This window comes from Balaenoptera acutorostrata, chromosome 4, assembly GCF_949987535.1.
Source record: "Balaenoptera acutorostrata chromosome 4, mBalAcu1.1, whole genome shotgun sequence".
NCBI lineage: Eukaryota > Metazoa > Chordata > Mammalia > Artiodactyla > Balaenopteridae > Balaenoptera > Balaenoptera acutorostrata.
Genome location: NC_080067.1, coordinates 122,385,269 through 122,401,423, shown reverse-complemented (window position 1 = coordinate 122,401,423; position 16,155 = coordinate 122,385,269). Strand labels below are relative to the sequence as shown.

The 16,155-nt window shown below is 36.3% G+C and overlaps 2 protein-coding genes across 2 annotated transcripts in view; one reads left to right on the top strand and one right to left on the bottom strand.

The window, feature by feature from the left end:
- Window positions 1–333: 333 nt before the first annotated feature.
- On the bottom strand, window positions 334–13,626 carry RBM11 (RNA binding motif protein 11). Its single transcript, XM_028167369.2, has 5 exons — window positions 13,496–13,626; window positions 9,856–10,018; window positions 8,454–8,526; window positions 4,002–4,098; window positions 334–1,629 (listed from the first exon to the last, which is right to left on the bottom strand). The coding sequence occupies exons 1-5, from the start codon at window positions 13,589–13,591 to the stop codon at window positions 1,345–1,347; spliced, it is 714 nt and encodes a 237-aa protein (XP_028023170.1). The 5' UTR covers window positions 13,592–13,626; the 3' UTR covers window positions 334–1,344.
- Window positions 13,627–13,638: 12 nt separating this feature from the next.
- LIPI (lipase I) overlaps window positions 13,639–16,155 on the top strand; it is a 69,395-nt gene continuing 66,878 nt past the window's right edge. Inside the window, exon 1 of the mRNA XM_057545583.1 lies at window positions 13,639–13,792. The gene's annotated coding sequence lies outside the window, so the exon portion shown is untranslated. The remainder of the gene's footprint in view (window positions 13,793–16,155) is intronic.

Genomic DNA, 16,155 nt, shown 5'->3' with positions numbered 1-16,155 from the left:
AAGGCTGAGGTGAAGTTAATGTGTTTAAATATATATTATTTCCTATTTACATAGAAAGATATTTTTCCTTTGGTATGATTCTAAATTGCAAAAGTGTGAATTTTTAAAAAAAAGATCATCTTTTTTAGTTTGAATATTCAGGAACATGAAGTTATATAGGTCAAGCTACATCAAGCAGAATTTAGTTTTTCATGTTGATCAGATGGAAATAGACTAATATTTACATTTAAAACACTACTGCATTGTATATTTATAAACAAAAGTTAAATTCAGTTACTCATTTTGTTAAAAATATTTTTATTATTTTAAATAATAAATACCTATAAAGTGCTATGCAACATACAAAAGAAATATCAAAGAATGGCTTTTCCTATTGAATTGGGTGGTTAACCCCCAATGAAGTTGTGAGATCCTTTCAATTAGCTTTAATAAATAAATATTTTCATCATTCTAGTTTATGATGAGCTACAAAGTTAACAAACTCATCCAAATAAATCATTAATTTTACATGTAGTCTAATTACCTTCTGCAAATAAATGATTCAGAAATAGGAAACTTGATTTGATGATAAACATTAAATATCATACATTAATGAAATATCATTTCATTTATTATTCATTGCCAAGATTTAAATGTGTCGAATACACCCTCTCAAACCCAGCTGGCAAAAGAGGTGGATAATAAATAATGACATAGCCAACTAAAGGCAGGTATTCCTATTTATACACAATCATATGAAAAGGGAAGGACCAAAAACTAGCCATGTGATAATCATCTTTCCTTTGGTATCACTGTGATACATCATTTTATTAAATAAACGTGTATGAGAATAAGGCTCGGAGACAACATATTTAGACATAAAAAATTAAATATTAGTAATAGAGGAAACTAAACTCTGCTTATTCTGTTTTCTTAGGTAAAACATGCAACTCAAATATTTACACCAGTTTCATTCAGAAAATTGACCACTCCACTTCTCATCTCAGCCTATTTACAGCCGAGGGTTACAGGTGAGTCTAGAAGAGCATGGTGCCTTATCCATAAGTGCTCAGTAAGTGACTTTTGATTAACAGTTTAGTGCAAGTTCATTATAATACTAAAATATAACAACTCAAAGTGCATTTCTTGTTAACAACACCATTACAAATACAAAAAGCACACTATATTATTTTTAAGTTTTTGTCATTCAAGACAAAAATTGAATAGCAAATCAGATGTCATATTATTATATATTTCAAAGAAGACAAGAAAGCCATGGAATTGGTCATTTAGTGGAATACAGATTTTTCTTTTCTTTTAAGAGAATGAAGACCAGTGTAGATACATTTCATTAGAATGTAAATACTAGTATCTTTTTTTCTTACACTTTCGGAAATTTTGGCTATATTCATTTCCTCTATTGTTTTCTGTGCTACTATCACTATCACTGGTTTGTTTTTGCCTCTTGCGTTTATTCATCTGATAAAGGTCAGAGTCACTTGGTTGTTGGTGAGCCCATTCATAAGAGCTGGGTCCAGCCTCTAGATCTGGAACACAATTCAGTGAGGAAGACACAGAAGTGCTATTAGGAAGTGGTGCTGTCATCTCATAGTAAGGAAGCTGCAGTGCTGGATTATATGCATGCCACTGCTGTGGAAAAAACCCACAAACATTCATCTACCAAAACAAGCCCACAAAGTTAAAAAAAAAAAAAAAGTTAACAGTTTACATTCATTACACAAATAACTACAAGCAAACCAAACCATGTGCTGGTATATGAAGGACAGTGACTTTTCATACTAGGGATATGGTAGTTTCCTTAAATGGTTAACATAAAGATTCAAGGTAGTGTATAGCTTACTGCAATACAGATTAGTGCTGTCCTATCGAAATATAATGTAAGCCACGTATGTAGTTTTAAATCTTCTAGTAGCCACAATATGAAAATAAAAATGAAACAGGTGCAATTAAATAATGTAATTTATTTATCCCCAAATATCCAAAATATTATCATTTCAACAAGTAACCAATATAAAAATTGTTAATGAGATATTTTACTTTTTTTATACTAAGTCTTTGAAATCTGGTGTGCCTTTTACAGCGTATTTGATTTGGATGGTAAATTTTCATTGAAAATACTTCATCTGAATTTAGATTACATAAAATTTAGTTGAAAAAGTAGATATACTACCCAAGTTCTTTCAAACATACTTAAAAGTTTTTCAATAACTGAATCAAGTCTCTGTTTTTAAATTTAAATTTTAATTAATTAAAATTAAAAAAAATTTAAAACTCAGCTCCTTATGGATGGCTGATGGCCACCATATTGTACAGCAGTTTTCAATTGTTAAGATAGGCACTTTCTTGTTTTTAAAGTAGTTTTTAACTCGAAGTAGATTAAAGATTAATAGAGATAACATGATCTTGTGTGTGTGTGTTTCTTATCTCATCAAAGACAAAAAAAAAATGCCAGAAAGAAGATATTGACAGTCTTAGATAAGAACTGGCTGTTTATTAATATCTCACTATAACTATGAAAAGTTTTTTCTAAAAGTTAAATTATCAATTTTCCTTATGTTTGCCAAGTGAAAATGGCTATTTGAAAAATCTGAAGCTCACATGTATGTTGGATGTTTGCAAGAAATCACATCCTGTGAATCAGAGTACCTGTGTTATAGTCCCACATCTTTTATTAACAAGTTGTATAATCTTGGGCTTGTTGATTAATACCTCTGAACCTCAATTTTATTATGTATAAAATGAGCAGTTAGAAGAAAAAAATTTCATAAGTTCCCCTTTAACAATATAGACCATCATTATGATTTCTAGGCCAGAACCATATTTTTGAGAGTCTTTGGAAATAATGTAGTTTACTCGACCAGTTGAGAATCTTTGCCTTTAGTTAAAAGAAGAAATTTATTTTTAAAAATATCCATGTCCAAAAGCAATATATTTGGATTGATGATTACATTCTACCAAAATATTTTACTAAATGAAATTATTTGATTCTAAAAACATATCTTCTAAAATAGTCATTTTTTTCCACATTTTTTTTTATTGGAGTATAATTGCTTTACAATGCTGTGTTAGTTTCTGCTGTACAATGAAGTGAATCAGCTATATGTATACATACATCCCCTCCCTTTTGGACCTTCCTTCCCCTCCATCCCACCCATCTAGGTCATCACAGAGCACTGAGCTGAGCTCCCTGTGCTACACAGCAGGTTCCCACTAGCTATCTATTTTACACATGGTAGTGTATTTATGTCAAACCTAATCTCCCAATTGATCCCACCCTCTCCTTCCCCCTCTGTGTCCATGTGTCCATTCTCTACGTTTGCACTTCTATTCCTGCCCTGCAAATAGGTCTATCTGTACCATTTTTCTAGATTCCACATATATGCGTTAATATACGACATTTGTTTTTCTCTTTCTGACTTACTTCACTCTGTATGACAGACTCTAGGTCCATCCACATCTCTACAAATGACCCAATTTCATTTCCTTTTATGGCTGAGTAATATTCCATTGTATATATGTGCCACATCTTCTTTATCCATTCATCTGTAGATGGACATTTAGGTTGTTTCCATGTCCTGGCTATTGTAAATAGTGCTGCAATGAACATTGGGGTACATGGGTTATGGGTATATGCCCAGTAGTGGGATTTCTGGGTCATATGGTAATTCTATTTTTTAGTTTTTTAAGCAATCTCCATACTGTTTTATACTGTGGCTGTATCAATTTAAATGAGAACTCTATAGTCAAATTTTACTTGTACCACAGTGTATCATCACTAGCACCTGCTCCTTTTCTGTTGACACACTGGCTGTTTGCTTACGTACTATGTGTAGGATTTCAGATGATTGCATTAGAGCAGACTGCCATTGGGGCATAGAACTCAGGGCAGCTGCTGCCTTCATTCTAGGTTTAGATTTGAGCAGCTTAAGTTCCAAGTAGTTTTCATGTTCTTTATAGTTTGTATCATGCTACATATTGAACCAAAGGCATATCAAACTTACCATCTTCGGAAAGAAAAGATATTCCTGAGGTAAAGCTGCATTATTAATTGGAGAGAACTGCATGGGAAAGGAAGTTCTGCCCACGACTTCTTCATTTCTTGGGGGACGTAAAAGAAGTAACACAAAGTTAAAATTCCTATGCATAAATGTCCTTTATTCTTAAAATAAGATAGGTCTTCATAATTTTAAAAAAAGAGCTTCTCTAAAAGAACTCAATTAGGATAACTTTAAACACACGATCATTATTACACTGATAATGTAGTGACACAGCAGTACTGCAAGTCTTACTAATTGCTACATATTGAAATCTCAATATTTAGAGTCACATTTGGCGTTCTGATAGGAAAATGTTAATCAATGTTATAGTTGTATAAAGACAAAGAACACTTAGATATGAAGAAAGCAAAGCCAGTCATTAATAATCACCAAGGGTGCATTCAATCTTCTACAAAAAAAAAAAGTGAAAGAAAGGTAGAAATTTTCTCAGTTTATTTTTGAAGGAATCTTCACTGTTTAACTACAAAAATTATGTTCTTTCCTAAATGGTCTTCTTATGTTGACATGAACACATATTTGCTGATTTCTTCCACACACTATTTAAAACAATACCAATCCCTAATTTAAAAGCAGTAGTGTCCTAAAGTTTTATTTATACATGTAATATTTGCTTCTATGGAGATGTCTAATAAATTCCAATGGTACGCATACTGACTAGACTCTACAGCTAGTCATTAGTCTACTTGCTCCATTGTATTCCACAATTTTAATGCTAATACTACTAATCTTAGGACAGGAAGTTTACTGTGGGGAAGGGTGAAATTAATACAGGCAGGTGGAGGCAAAGGCAAGGGCAGGAGAACAACAGGAAGCAGTCAGATTGATAGGCATTGGTAAGTGGTGAGAGTAGTATCACAGAAGCCAGTGGAAGATGCATTCCATTAAGGAAATACTTAGTGTCGGGTGTTACAGAACAGTAAACTGGGTAAGCACCAAAGCTACTCAATTGTTGATCAGAAGGTTCCTGATAACCTTTAAAAGAACAACTTCCACATAACAACGGGGTTAAGAAGTGAACAGGAGGTAAGGATGCGAAGGATAATTTTTCAGTGAGAGGAAGGGGAAAAAATGTAACAGCATGATTTGGAGGTAGAGTTCAAGGAGATTGGAACATGTGTGTGGGGTAAGTGATGGAAAAGAAACAAGATAAAAAGTGCAATGAAGTTATAGAGTGGGGAAGATACAACCCAGTAACACAGGTGGTGAGATTAGCACCGTTATGAAAACAGCTGCAGACTTTCTAAAACCACTATCTTTCCTATGTGAATCTCAGGGCATGCATAGTTGTCTCCACAGAGGAATCACATGTAAATTGGGAGGAGCTGTGAGTTGAACCATGTCAACTCAAAATTTATATGTTGAAGTCCTAACCCCCAATAGTTCAGAATGTGACCTTATTTGGAAATAGCGTTGTTGCAGATGTAATTAGCTAAGAGGAGGTCATACTGGAGTAGGATGGGCTAAACAGGTACCCTTACTTATTATAATCAAAAGGGGAAATTTGGAGATGGATGCACACAGGGAGAACACCATATGAAGATGAAGGCAGAGAGCTGGGTGATGCTTGTACAAGCCAAGGAATATCAAAGATTGCCAACAAACCGGGAGAAGCTATGAGAGAGGCACAGGACAGATTCTTTCTCACAGCCCTGATAAAGAAATCTAGCAGACACCTTGATCTTGGACTTTGAGGCTTCAGAACTGTGAGACAATTCATTTCTGTGTTTAAGCACTCTGTTTGCAGTACTTTTTATGGTAGCCTTAGAATGCTAATAGAGGAACTATTTATTAAAAACAGAACTATTTATTGCCTAAGAGGCAACAACAGGCACAAAAGCCCATTTCCAAGAAAGACTATAGGGTATAACAAGTGCACCATTTCTCTCTGCACAACACTTCTAGAACATGATAACCTTTTCCCATTCTTCCTTTATAATGTAGCACATACTAGAAGAATAAGGTACAACCAGTGAAGTGGAGTATTACGGAATATACACATATTTCTGATCTTCTACCCTAGAATTTGTGATGATTAAAAGTACATCAAACATAAGTAGAGAATGCGAGTTACTGCCATCTCCTAGTTGTTTATCTAGTCTTTCTTCTTCTGCCCCAAACCTAGCAATAGCTTGTTTTTTCCAAACTCCTGAGAAAAAAGAGGTATCTTTTCCCACTAGAAGAAGAGGGGAAGCTTTTATATTACATACATGGCTCAATTCATGAGTCCATAGTTCCTCTCATATGAAGGAAGTGAATCACTACCCCTTTTTGCTAACATTCGCTGAAAGTATTTATTGGATACTTGCTATGTGCTCAGTATTTTAAATACCTTGAATTTATTATAAAATTTGATTCTCACAATAACCTTCTGAGGTATTATCCTCATTTTAGAGACGGGGTACAGTGTGATAATTTGTCCAAGGTTAATAAAGTGACAGAGGCAGGATTCAAATTCAGGCAGTCTGGTTTCAGTACCTATTTTGTCTCTATTTCACTGATACCGAAATGTGGGGGAGAATGAAGACGTGGAGCACACCGTGTCATACTTGGAGTGCAGTACTTCTCCTAAAGATAAGACTGGGAAATTGTCAGTTCTAAGAGGCCACTCTTCCATGCCTAGGAGGGCTGATATAATTAGCAGGCATGGGAGGTTCAACTGTTGTTAGCCTACTGGAGAATACTCAGTTCTGCTACAGAAAGCAAGAAAACAACAGGGATGGATGAAACTCACAAGAAATGCTTAGGGTAGCCTTTAAGTACGCTACACTGATGAAGCTGATGCAGCAGAGAGAGAAACAGGGTCTACGAATATTAGTGCAGCCAAAACTCAGCTAATATGAGTTTATGAAATAGCAATGAAACTGTGTTAGAAACAGAATAAGCAAGTGACTTGGGAGACACAGGCAGAATTCATAATATATATTAAATATGCATAATAAATAAGTTAGTATGTTTTAAGAGATGCCACAGATAGATCGGATAGAAAATATGATGGAACAAATAAGATTGTTACTCATAGAAAGAAAGGGAAGGAAATACCTACTCCTTATCATGGCACCTATGAGCTAACAGTTATTCTGCTCTTCTTGTTTTTGTTCTGCCTAAGAAACTCAGATAGAACATGTGAGCATCTTAGCTCCTTCCGTAGCCAGGTGTATTTGCCCCTATGTCTTTTTGAGAGAGCAAGTGAGTGAGACTAGCTCCGGGAACTTTCTATCTGAATGGAATTCCTTACTCAAATCTCAACTCTAGGGTTCATGACCACACTATCAGTGGGGAAGGTTGATGCAGCAGAGAGAGAAACAGGGCATATGAATATTAGTGTAATCAGAACTCAGCTAGTATGCTCCTTCCGCCCCTTTATGCTAACTATCCACTATCTTTCCTTTTGCTTTTCACTATCCAGTATCTTTCCTTTTGCTTTTATTTTTTAAATTTTATTTATTTATTTATTTATTTATTTACTTATTTATGGCCGTGTTGGGTCTTCGTTTCTGTGCGAGGGCTTTCTCTAGTTGCAGCAAGTGGGGGCCACTCTTCATCGCGGTGCGCGGGCCTCTCATTATCGCGGCCTCTCTTGTTGCAGAGCACAGGCTCCAGACACGCAGGCTCAGTAATTGTGGCGCACGGGCCCAGTTGCTCTGCGGCATGTGGGATCTTCCCAGACCAGGGCTCGAACCCGTGTCCCCTGCATTGGCAGGCAGATTCTCAACCACTGCGCCACCAGGGAAGCCCCTTTCCTTTTGCTTTTGACTGTATCTTTTCAATTGCTTTACTAAATGGTGCTATTTGAGCACGTTACTTTGGTTTGGGAGAATTTCTGTTCCATGACCTTTGGTATAGCTGAACTGAGAGTGTCCTTGCAGGCTACCACTGCATCGAGAAATCAGCCTACACAAAACTTGAGAATATTTTGAAAATTACCATAGAGAAGTTTTTAAAAATAGTAAAATAAACAGTAGAGTGGCTTAATGTCAGAAGGCTTAATTTTAAGCCTAGCAACTATCACTTTTTCATCTTTGTGCCCTTGGCAGTTAGTTAACTTTTGCATCTCTATGTTTATTCAAGTATAAAATATGGATAATAGTGTCTCTGTGATCCATCGCAATGAGACTTTGGATGCTTAAGTGATTTAACAGTTATGAAAAGTACGCAGTAACCTATAAAGAATGCCACAAATATATATCTCTCCCACCTACTGCAGAAAATATTGACTGAACTTTAAATGAAAATATTTTCTGTCGCTTTTCATGTTTTCAGGAAAAATGAATTCCTTAATATTATCCTATGTCTAAATAGTAAGGTTTTACAGTAGTCCAGAATATATAAACACCCTTCCTGGCGTGAGACCATATTTATTTGCTTTACCTTTCTGAAAAAAATGTTTTTAATTACCTGTAGCTGTGTGAATTTATCTTAACACAGCTCTCAAAATTTTGGTTAGCTGGATCACAAGAGCGAGAGCTCCCTTTAAAAGAAACAGAATAACAGATTACTTCATGGTACAAGTTTTTGGAGTTCTCACATTAAACCATTTTTAAAAATTCCATATAAGATACATGAATATATCTTTGATCTCCCAAGTAATATTTATAGGTTGTTTACATCACTATAAATGACTGAATTATAACCAAGCTTTGTCCAAAGCAATAGGTGTAGAAAAGAATTATGTTGACATGGGGCCATATAAGACAGGTGACGCTATTTGGTTCTACACACCTGGAAATTAAAAATGGCAAATACACACCTGGAAACTAAAAATGGTAAATAATCAGTGTTATTTGCCTCCTGTGTAGAAGGCATGAGTTCTCTAAACTGTACTGACAGAAGTGAATGCAACCTGACAGAGGATAATGAGCAGCTGGCTGGGGATATGTAAGAACACGATATGGCCTGGCCCGTTTTACCAGTCAGTATGAGTTAACAGGACAGTACGTGAGAGCATAATGCAACCAATTAATTATCTTTGCAAAGACTAAATAAAACAAAACGAAATGCAAAGTTATGCTTTTCCTTTGCAACAAGGCATTGTTTTCTTATTCTTATTTATTTTTTTTAGTATAGCAAGAAGAATAAAAACCAAACAAACAAGAGATACATCAATAAACCTGAATCATTAGGGGAGGTAGGCAACATAAGCATTGCAAACATTGCCGCAAAAGCATAAGCATTGCCTCTATCGGTCCCTCAAACTATGAAAGGGCTAGAGCAATAGTACAATGTTCTCTGGGCATCTAATCAAAGATGATCAGTTCTTGACGTGTAGCAGGAGAAGGCGTTTGAGGCCGTTCACGTCAGGAAGCTTTCTTCCATTAAGGGTCAGCCTTTGGCCAGCGCTTTTACAGGGACTCAGATCCAGGGTGATATGTATAGCATGGTAACACCAGGAGAAGGACTAGGCACCCACCCTATCTTCCAAATAGTAGATATTTGATACCACTGACAAGAAGATAAGCAAATAGCCTTGCTATATAGAAGCTAGAGTTGTGTGTCCCCAGTTCATTTAGATTTGTTTAGTTTTTAACAGCCAGTAGCAACTATCATAGCTATTTGCTGGCTGACATTAAAATAGAACATTTAAAATTTTAATACAGAAAAGATGCTATAGAGTTGGCAACCTAATTGGTAATATTAACTAATTGCATAACATTATGAATGTGTTCTGAGAAATTTTAAGAGACTACAGGGGCACTCTTTTGGTCTTAGGCTAAAATATAGAAAACAAAAATGTTTACACCTCTGGGAACAGCCCCACCAACAAAACACACTTGGAAGATTCATCAGTGACAAAACCTACCAAATCGATACTGCACGTTAATTGGTCTTCCATATAAACGAATTCCATTCAGCAAAGCTATGGCATAAGACACCGATTCTGGGTGTTTAAAGCAGACAAACCCAAAAGACTTCGGCTTTCCTTCTCTGTCTTTGCAGATAGTCACTTTGGTTAATGGCCCAGCCTGTAAGAAACTTAAAAATTATTTTCTCATAAATCTAAAGATTTTTTTACACTGAGAAAATCAAGTATACTCAACTTTAGACTAAAAAAAAATCTGTAAGCAATAACAGCTTTATGTAGCTCTGTTAATAATGTATTTTCCTAACAATAAATATCATACTTCATCACACTTTCTTGGCATTTTTCTGGCTCATCAAAAAACATTTATGGTGTTAAGATCAGGAAATTTTAGGTAATAGTTCCAAATCTTAAAAGGAAAGATATGTTACCCTTATGTTAGGCCTAACAAAACAATTTAGAGTGCATTTAAATCTAAGGTTAAAATACTACTTTGTCTCCACACATATTAACAGTGTATAACTCAAAAATAATTGAAATGACAAACCCAATGTTCTTTGACTTATCTTAAAGAAACTGGTAACATTACATCAAAGCCTAATTTTTTCTGACAAGATTAAACATTTTCACAGGAGAAACTAAATTTTTGATCTATATAGAAACCGTATTTTGATCTGGTAATCCCACTTGGTAAATATTCCCAAAGGGAAAAATGTTTTAATATGTTTAACACTTTTAGTTAGGTGCATTATTTATAAGAATGAAAAATGAGGAAGGCTGTAAATCCAACAACAGGAGAATATTACTCCATGGTGTATTATTAAAATAGAATAAAATAAAATAAATGGAAAATATTCAGATTTTATTGATAATAAAACCTATAATTAGCAATACAGAGTAAAAAAGCAGAGCCAACTATTGTAAAATGTGTTAATTACAACCAAAAGAATGTTACCTCTCCACCATGATAGTGATTTGAGGAAGTGCTCACCAAGACTCACAATAGCTAAGAGTTAATGGTGAAGGGCTCATAGTTTTCCATTGCACTTTAATGATTGATTACTGATCTCTGTTGAGTTGGATAAGTATATTAAGAAATTGCTTTTAGTCTAAAGAAAAATGTTAATTATCGTCTTCAAAATGATGCTGTATTTTAAGATTCAATCTTTCTTTTTTTATTCTCTACTTTCCCAGAGAGTAGCTCACCCTCCCTTCTGTCTTCAACAGCCACCGCATCAACAAATCTATTTTGCCCACTCATGCCTCATTCATGGAGACAGTCTCCTAGAGACCTCCATGTGATTGTGTTTCAAACTCAACATATTTGAAACTGAATTCATTATCTTTCCCCTTGAAATCTCTACTTCAGTATTTCTTGGTTAAAAGTACAAAGATATTGAAACTGATTTCCACTCTTCCAAGGATAAGCAGAAATTTGAAAGAAACCAGTAAAAAGGATAACTATATATAGTAATAAAATAAATCAGTTTTAATCAGTACTTTTCCACTGCTGATATTAAATATATGAAATCTCAAATGGACAGAATGTGCTTACATGCTTTGAGTTTCACAAATTCAAAACTATGACCGTGCATTTTTAAAGATAAAGTCCAACAAGAAGGCTTGCTAGTAGCAACAATCACATCAAAACTTTTTAGTCTCTTTAAAACAGAATGAAACACATAAACAGTGTGGCCAGTTGTCAAGATCTGCTAAGTTTTACTGGGTTGAAGACTTCCTAAAAGATACCTCACTTTAGCAAATTCTTCTAGAATACAGAAGGGCTTAGGCAAAAATAAAAACGTATGCTTGGTTGTCTGAACTGTTAAAAGAGACGAACATTTTGTTTAGGGAGAAATTATAAACAATGAGATCTACCTATCTATCTTGTAGATCCACACACAACTGATATAGATCCAGTCCCTACTGACTAGAAATAATATATGTGCATGGGGGCCTTCATGCCTATCCCATTCCCCTCATCAGTCCCCTCTGCTCCTTTTTTGTTGGCTCAACATGAAAGAAGCCTCCTGGAGAAAAAGAACTGTAAATTTTCTTTCTTTCTCTCTCTCTCCCCCTCCTTCCCTCCCTTCCTCCCTCTCTCCCTACCTTCCTTTCCCCCCCCCCCTTTTTTTAAGTTAGAATGATAAGTTTCAAGTAATACTGGGAGAAAAAATAACCATAGGAAAAGACAAGTATTAGAGTAGATTAAAAAAGCCGAGTTTAAAAAAGACAGCAAGTTAGAAGAATAAGAATAAAAGCCTTAAAATCAACAATATTTTTCAAATAATAAAAATGTTTTATGTCCAGGAAAGAAAACTGAGTTCCTGGAGGAAATCCTATCAAATTGTGTGTATCTGTAATTAACAGAGGGGTGCTTTAGTTCAGAGATGAAGGTAGAGCCTTTCAGAAACTACATAAAGAACCCCTTTCACCTCTGGTACTCATACTTAGCCTTTGATATTTAGTTTTGCTATTGTTCCCTTTGAACTTGCCCTTATTCTGATAAGAGGAAGTCACTCTTGATTTCTCTTGATGTTAGTATCAGTATTATTACTGAATGTAATAGTAGCGATATTAGTAGTGGCAGCAGCAGCAAACACTTAGTAAGGGCCAGGTTCAGTTTTGTTTTATCTGGATTAGTTTATTCAATCTTCACACCACATCATATTGTGGATACTATTACTCCCGTTGACATTTGAGGAAACTGGGCACTGAGCTATTCACTTACTTGGCCAAAGTCACATTGCTGACATCAGAATTCACACTCTAAACAACTTTTCTATACTATGTGTCCCTCTTTTTTGCAGATTATCTTAAATCATGGTAATTAATTTGAAATGTCTCCTTTTAGGAAGACCAAGGGCTGTCTCTTAAATTTGTATGTCCAGCACCTTACTTACTGTTGGTCACATAATTGTAGATCATTAAATGGTTAAATGAATGGCTGAATGAAGACATCTCTTTAGCAAGTGAGACCTATGTGTATACAGTAGGTGAGCGTTTACAGGAGACAGGAGTTTTAATCCTGGAGGTACCAGGTCTGGAAAAGTTTTCATAAGATCCTCCTGGTATGAAATAAAGGGAACTGGCCAGGGAATCAATTGGTCACAGTCATGATTTGGCTGCCCAGATCATTTCAAATCTCATTTATCATTCTGGAGTAAAAATACTTGCCGTGTAAAAGGGCTTGGGGGGAATAAGTAATGTATATGGAAACATGTTAAAATGTATTCCTCTCATTTCGCGGGATGTAACGGGTGAGGTGCTTCTTACCTGAAGCAAGACAGCGACAGGGCTGTTTTGTGTTTCGCCTGAACACACTCAAGGCCCAGGCAGCCTCTGAAAAGCCCTTACTCAGGGCTGGGGGTTGAAGGGGGCCCAGGCACTGCTCACCCCAGGACTCTGCAGTGGGGATGGGATGCGGAAGGGATGCGGAAGGGGCGCACTCTGTCACTTCACTACCCAGTTGCTCACCTGGAGACAGGTGCGCCAAAGCGGAACTAAATTAAAACCAAGGCACAGGACGGGGAGGGAAGAGGGCCGGGCTCCGGATGGTTCAGGTGCGGCCCGCCCCTCCGGCTGCGCTTCCGGCTCGACGCGCCCCGCCCCTCAGCCATCCCTTCCCCGCCGACAGTACCTGAAGGAACAGCTCGTAAAGAATCTCTTCCCGCACTCGGGCCTCTAAATTTCCCACAAACACCGTCCTGTCGGCTTCCTCCTGAGCAGGGAACATGCCTTCGCCTCGGCCCAAGAACGGAGGAGGCCTCGAGACCACGCCCCCTCTCCTCACCAGCGGAGCCGGCTACGAGAGTAAGCGCGCAAGGGGCGGAGCGAGGCTGCGGCGCCGCGCCCCCAGCACCTCGTGGTAACCGCCCAGCGCGCCTTCGCCGCGCCCCGGATCCGGCTGGGACCTTGGGAGAGTGAGTGAGAATAAGTAAGATTAGTGTGCAAGGGGCCTTGACCTCTTGCTTATGGAGGTTCCTTCATTTCCCAGGGCACGACATTATGATAGAGTTTGGATTTATTCAACAAACGTTTTAAATAAAATGACTATAGAGGTGATTTAAAACATACTAACTTCATTACAGAAGCTCCCAGGCTAATGGGGGAAGACTAATTTCTTTGCTTCCAAAGAGTAAATGAATAAATCATTGGGATTTGAAATTTGTATTCTTCATAAAATACTTTTTGAAAGAGTGAGTGCATGCATGCATGCTTGGATGTGGATACAGTAGAGTACTAGAATTAGTTTATTTACCTAGGAAGCGCTCCCTAGTGCCTAGTGAAAATGGACACAGGTTTTAGGTGGACTGCAGAAGGCATTTGAACTTGAGAAAACAGACTATACCAAGGAATACAGGAAAGAATATAGCAAGTTTTGTTACTGAAGCCAGAATTCTTGAGGATGGCTGCTGGGTGATTGTAGTAGGATCCAATGTTTGTATTTTGTATCAGGGCTGTATTTTGTAAGCTGTGGGACCAGGGTGAAGAATTAATTCTTACTTGAGGATTGAAAAAAAAATCCTAAAAACAATAAAGATAATTAAAAGAAAGGAGGAAGAAAACTTAGAATCTCAGTGCTTTGATAAATTAACTGTCAACTGTTAACTTGGCTTCCTTTCTGATACGATATGTCTACATAGGACCCTGAAATCTTACTGTAAATATCATGCAAGTAATCAGGAGACTATTTGGCCTTTACTTAAGTGTGGTGATAATTCATTTTTAATTGAAAAGGTATTCTTTTACATGGTTACTGGACCAAAGAAATCATCTTTTCTAATGAAAAGGGACACATGTTTGGAATCCTGATTTCTAACTGAACTCTGACAATACTTAATTTTATGACTTTAAGCAAGTAATTTCACTTTTTGGAATTCAAGTTCTGTTTCTTAAGGAATGGATTGGACTAATATAATTACCTCATTTAATAGATATTTTCTGAGTGCTCACTACATGCCAGGCACTGTTTTTAATCCTTGGGAAACAAAGGTGAGTATAAAGATCTGCCCTCCTAAACCGTACAGCATAATGGGAGAAACAGACTTCTTGAACATATAAATGTAAAATCATGTGTCAGTAACTTTCAGTAGTTACCTTTGGTTGATATATTATGAATCTATAAGTCCTGTCTTCATTTTTTCTTTCTTTCTTCTATCATCAATATTGTTGTAGTAGGGTAGGAGTGGGTTGAGAAAACTTGCACGTTGTAGGCATGTAACAAATATATGTTGATCAAATGAGTGTATACTTGCAGGTCTCTATTATGTGCAGACCTATTTATTTTTAAAATTCATTTACCCCATAAATTTTATCCAAACCAAGATATTTTCTCTTTAACTTCCCCTCAGACACTGCTTATCTGGGAGCTGTAACTTCAGGTTTCATTGTAAAATATGTAGTGCATATAAGTCATGATTATATTTTCTTGCTGGATTGAAATTTGCATCATTCTTTGTCTACAGTGTGTATGATTTTGGTGTTCTTATCACATCCTCTTTTCTTCTGGCAGTACATAAGTTTATGGCCCATGTACTTCTAGAGTAATTATTTAATGTTTTAAGCTCTGAAGGCCAGCTCAATGCAGTTAGCTGTTTGCTCAGAATTTGACCTCTATATATATATAGAGAGAGAGAGAGTTTTTCTAATGTAAGCTTACTGTATTTCCTAATTGAAATTGAGTGAATGCATGGTGATAAACCTAGTGGTAGGTAAAAAAGAATCCACTTTATTCTCAGAATTTCTTGGGCCATTAGTCACGTATAAGGTTTAATGGGTTAAATGAATGAATAAAGAATTAGCCTTTCTTCACTCATATCAGGATGTCTTATACCCCTAACTGCATGAAGACATCAAAAATGAAAATGTATGTGTGTGTGTATACATAGATAGATAGAGATATAGATATGTCTAGAGCTCTAGAGTTCCTTTCTCCCCTTTTTTGCCCAGGTGACTTATTCTCTTGTAGTTTAGCTCTTTTGTCTCTTTTGTAGACAGCATTTCCTGCAAGGCTTCCCATTCTGCACTGTAGATTAGCTGGCTGTTCCACCTGTGTGTTTCCATAGTTTCCTAGATATACCTTTTCCAAGCCCTCCTCACTGTGAAGTACTATAGGATAAATATATTTCGGTACCTAGAACAATCCCCGATACCTCTGTAGATGTATCATAAATAGTTGTTGAAATAATACACTTTGACTAAATGAATGTCTCTACTTTGTATGTCCAGCAACTAAGTTAAGCCTGGAAATTAACAGATACTTAATAAAAGTTGCATAAATCAATGAACACATGAATG

What these genes read in the sequence shown, in the direction of transcription:
- RBM11 (XM_028167369.2), bottom strand. Translation starts at nt 13,591, where the DNA reads ATGTTCCCTGCTCAGGAGGAAGCCGACAGGACGGTGTTTGTGGGAAAT. An exon ending in TAACGTGCAGTATCGATTTG is followed by an intron (nt 8,527 to 9,855) that starts GTAGGTTTTGTC and finishes TTTCTTTTAAAG; the next exon opens with GGAGCTCTCGCTCTTGTGAT. An exon ending in ATCTTTTCTTTCCGAAGATG is followed by an intron (nt 1,630 to 4,001) that starts GTAAGTTTGATA and finishes TTTTTTCCACAG; the next exon opens with CAGTGGCATGCATATAATCC.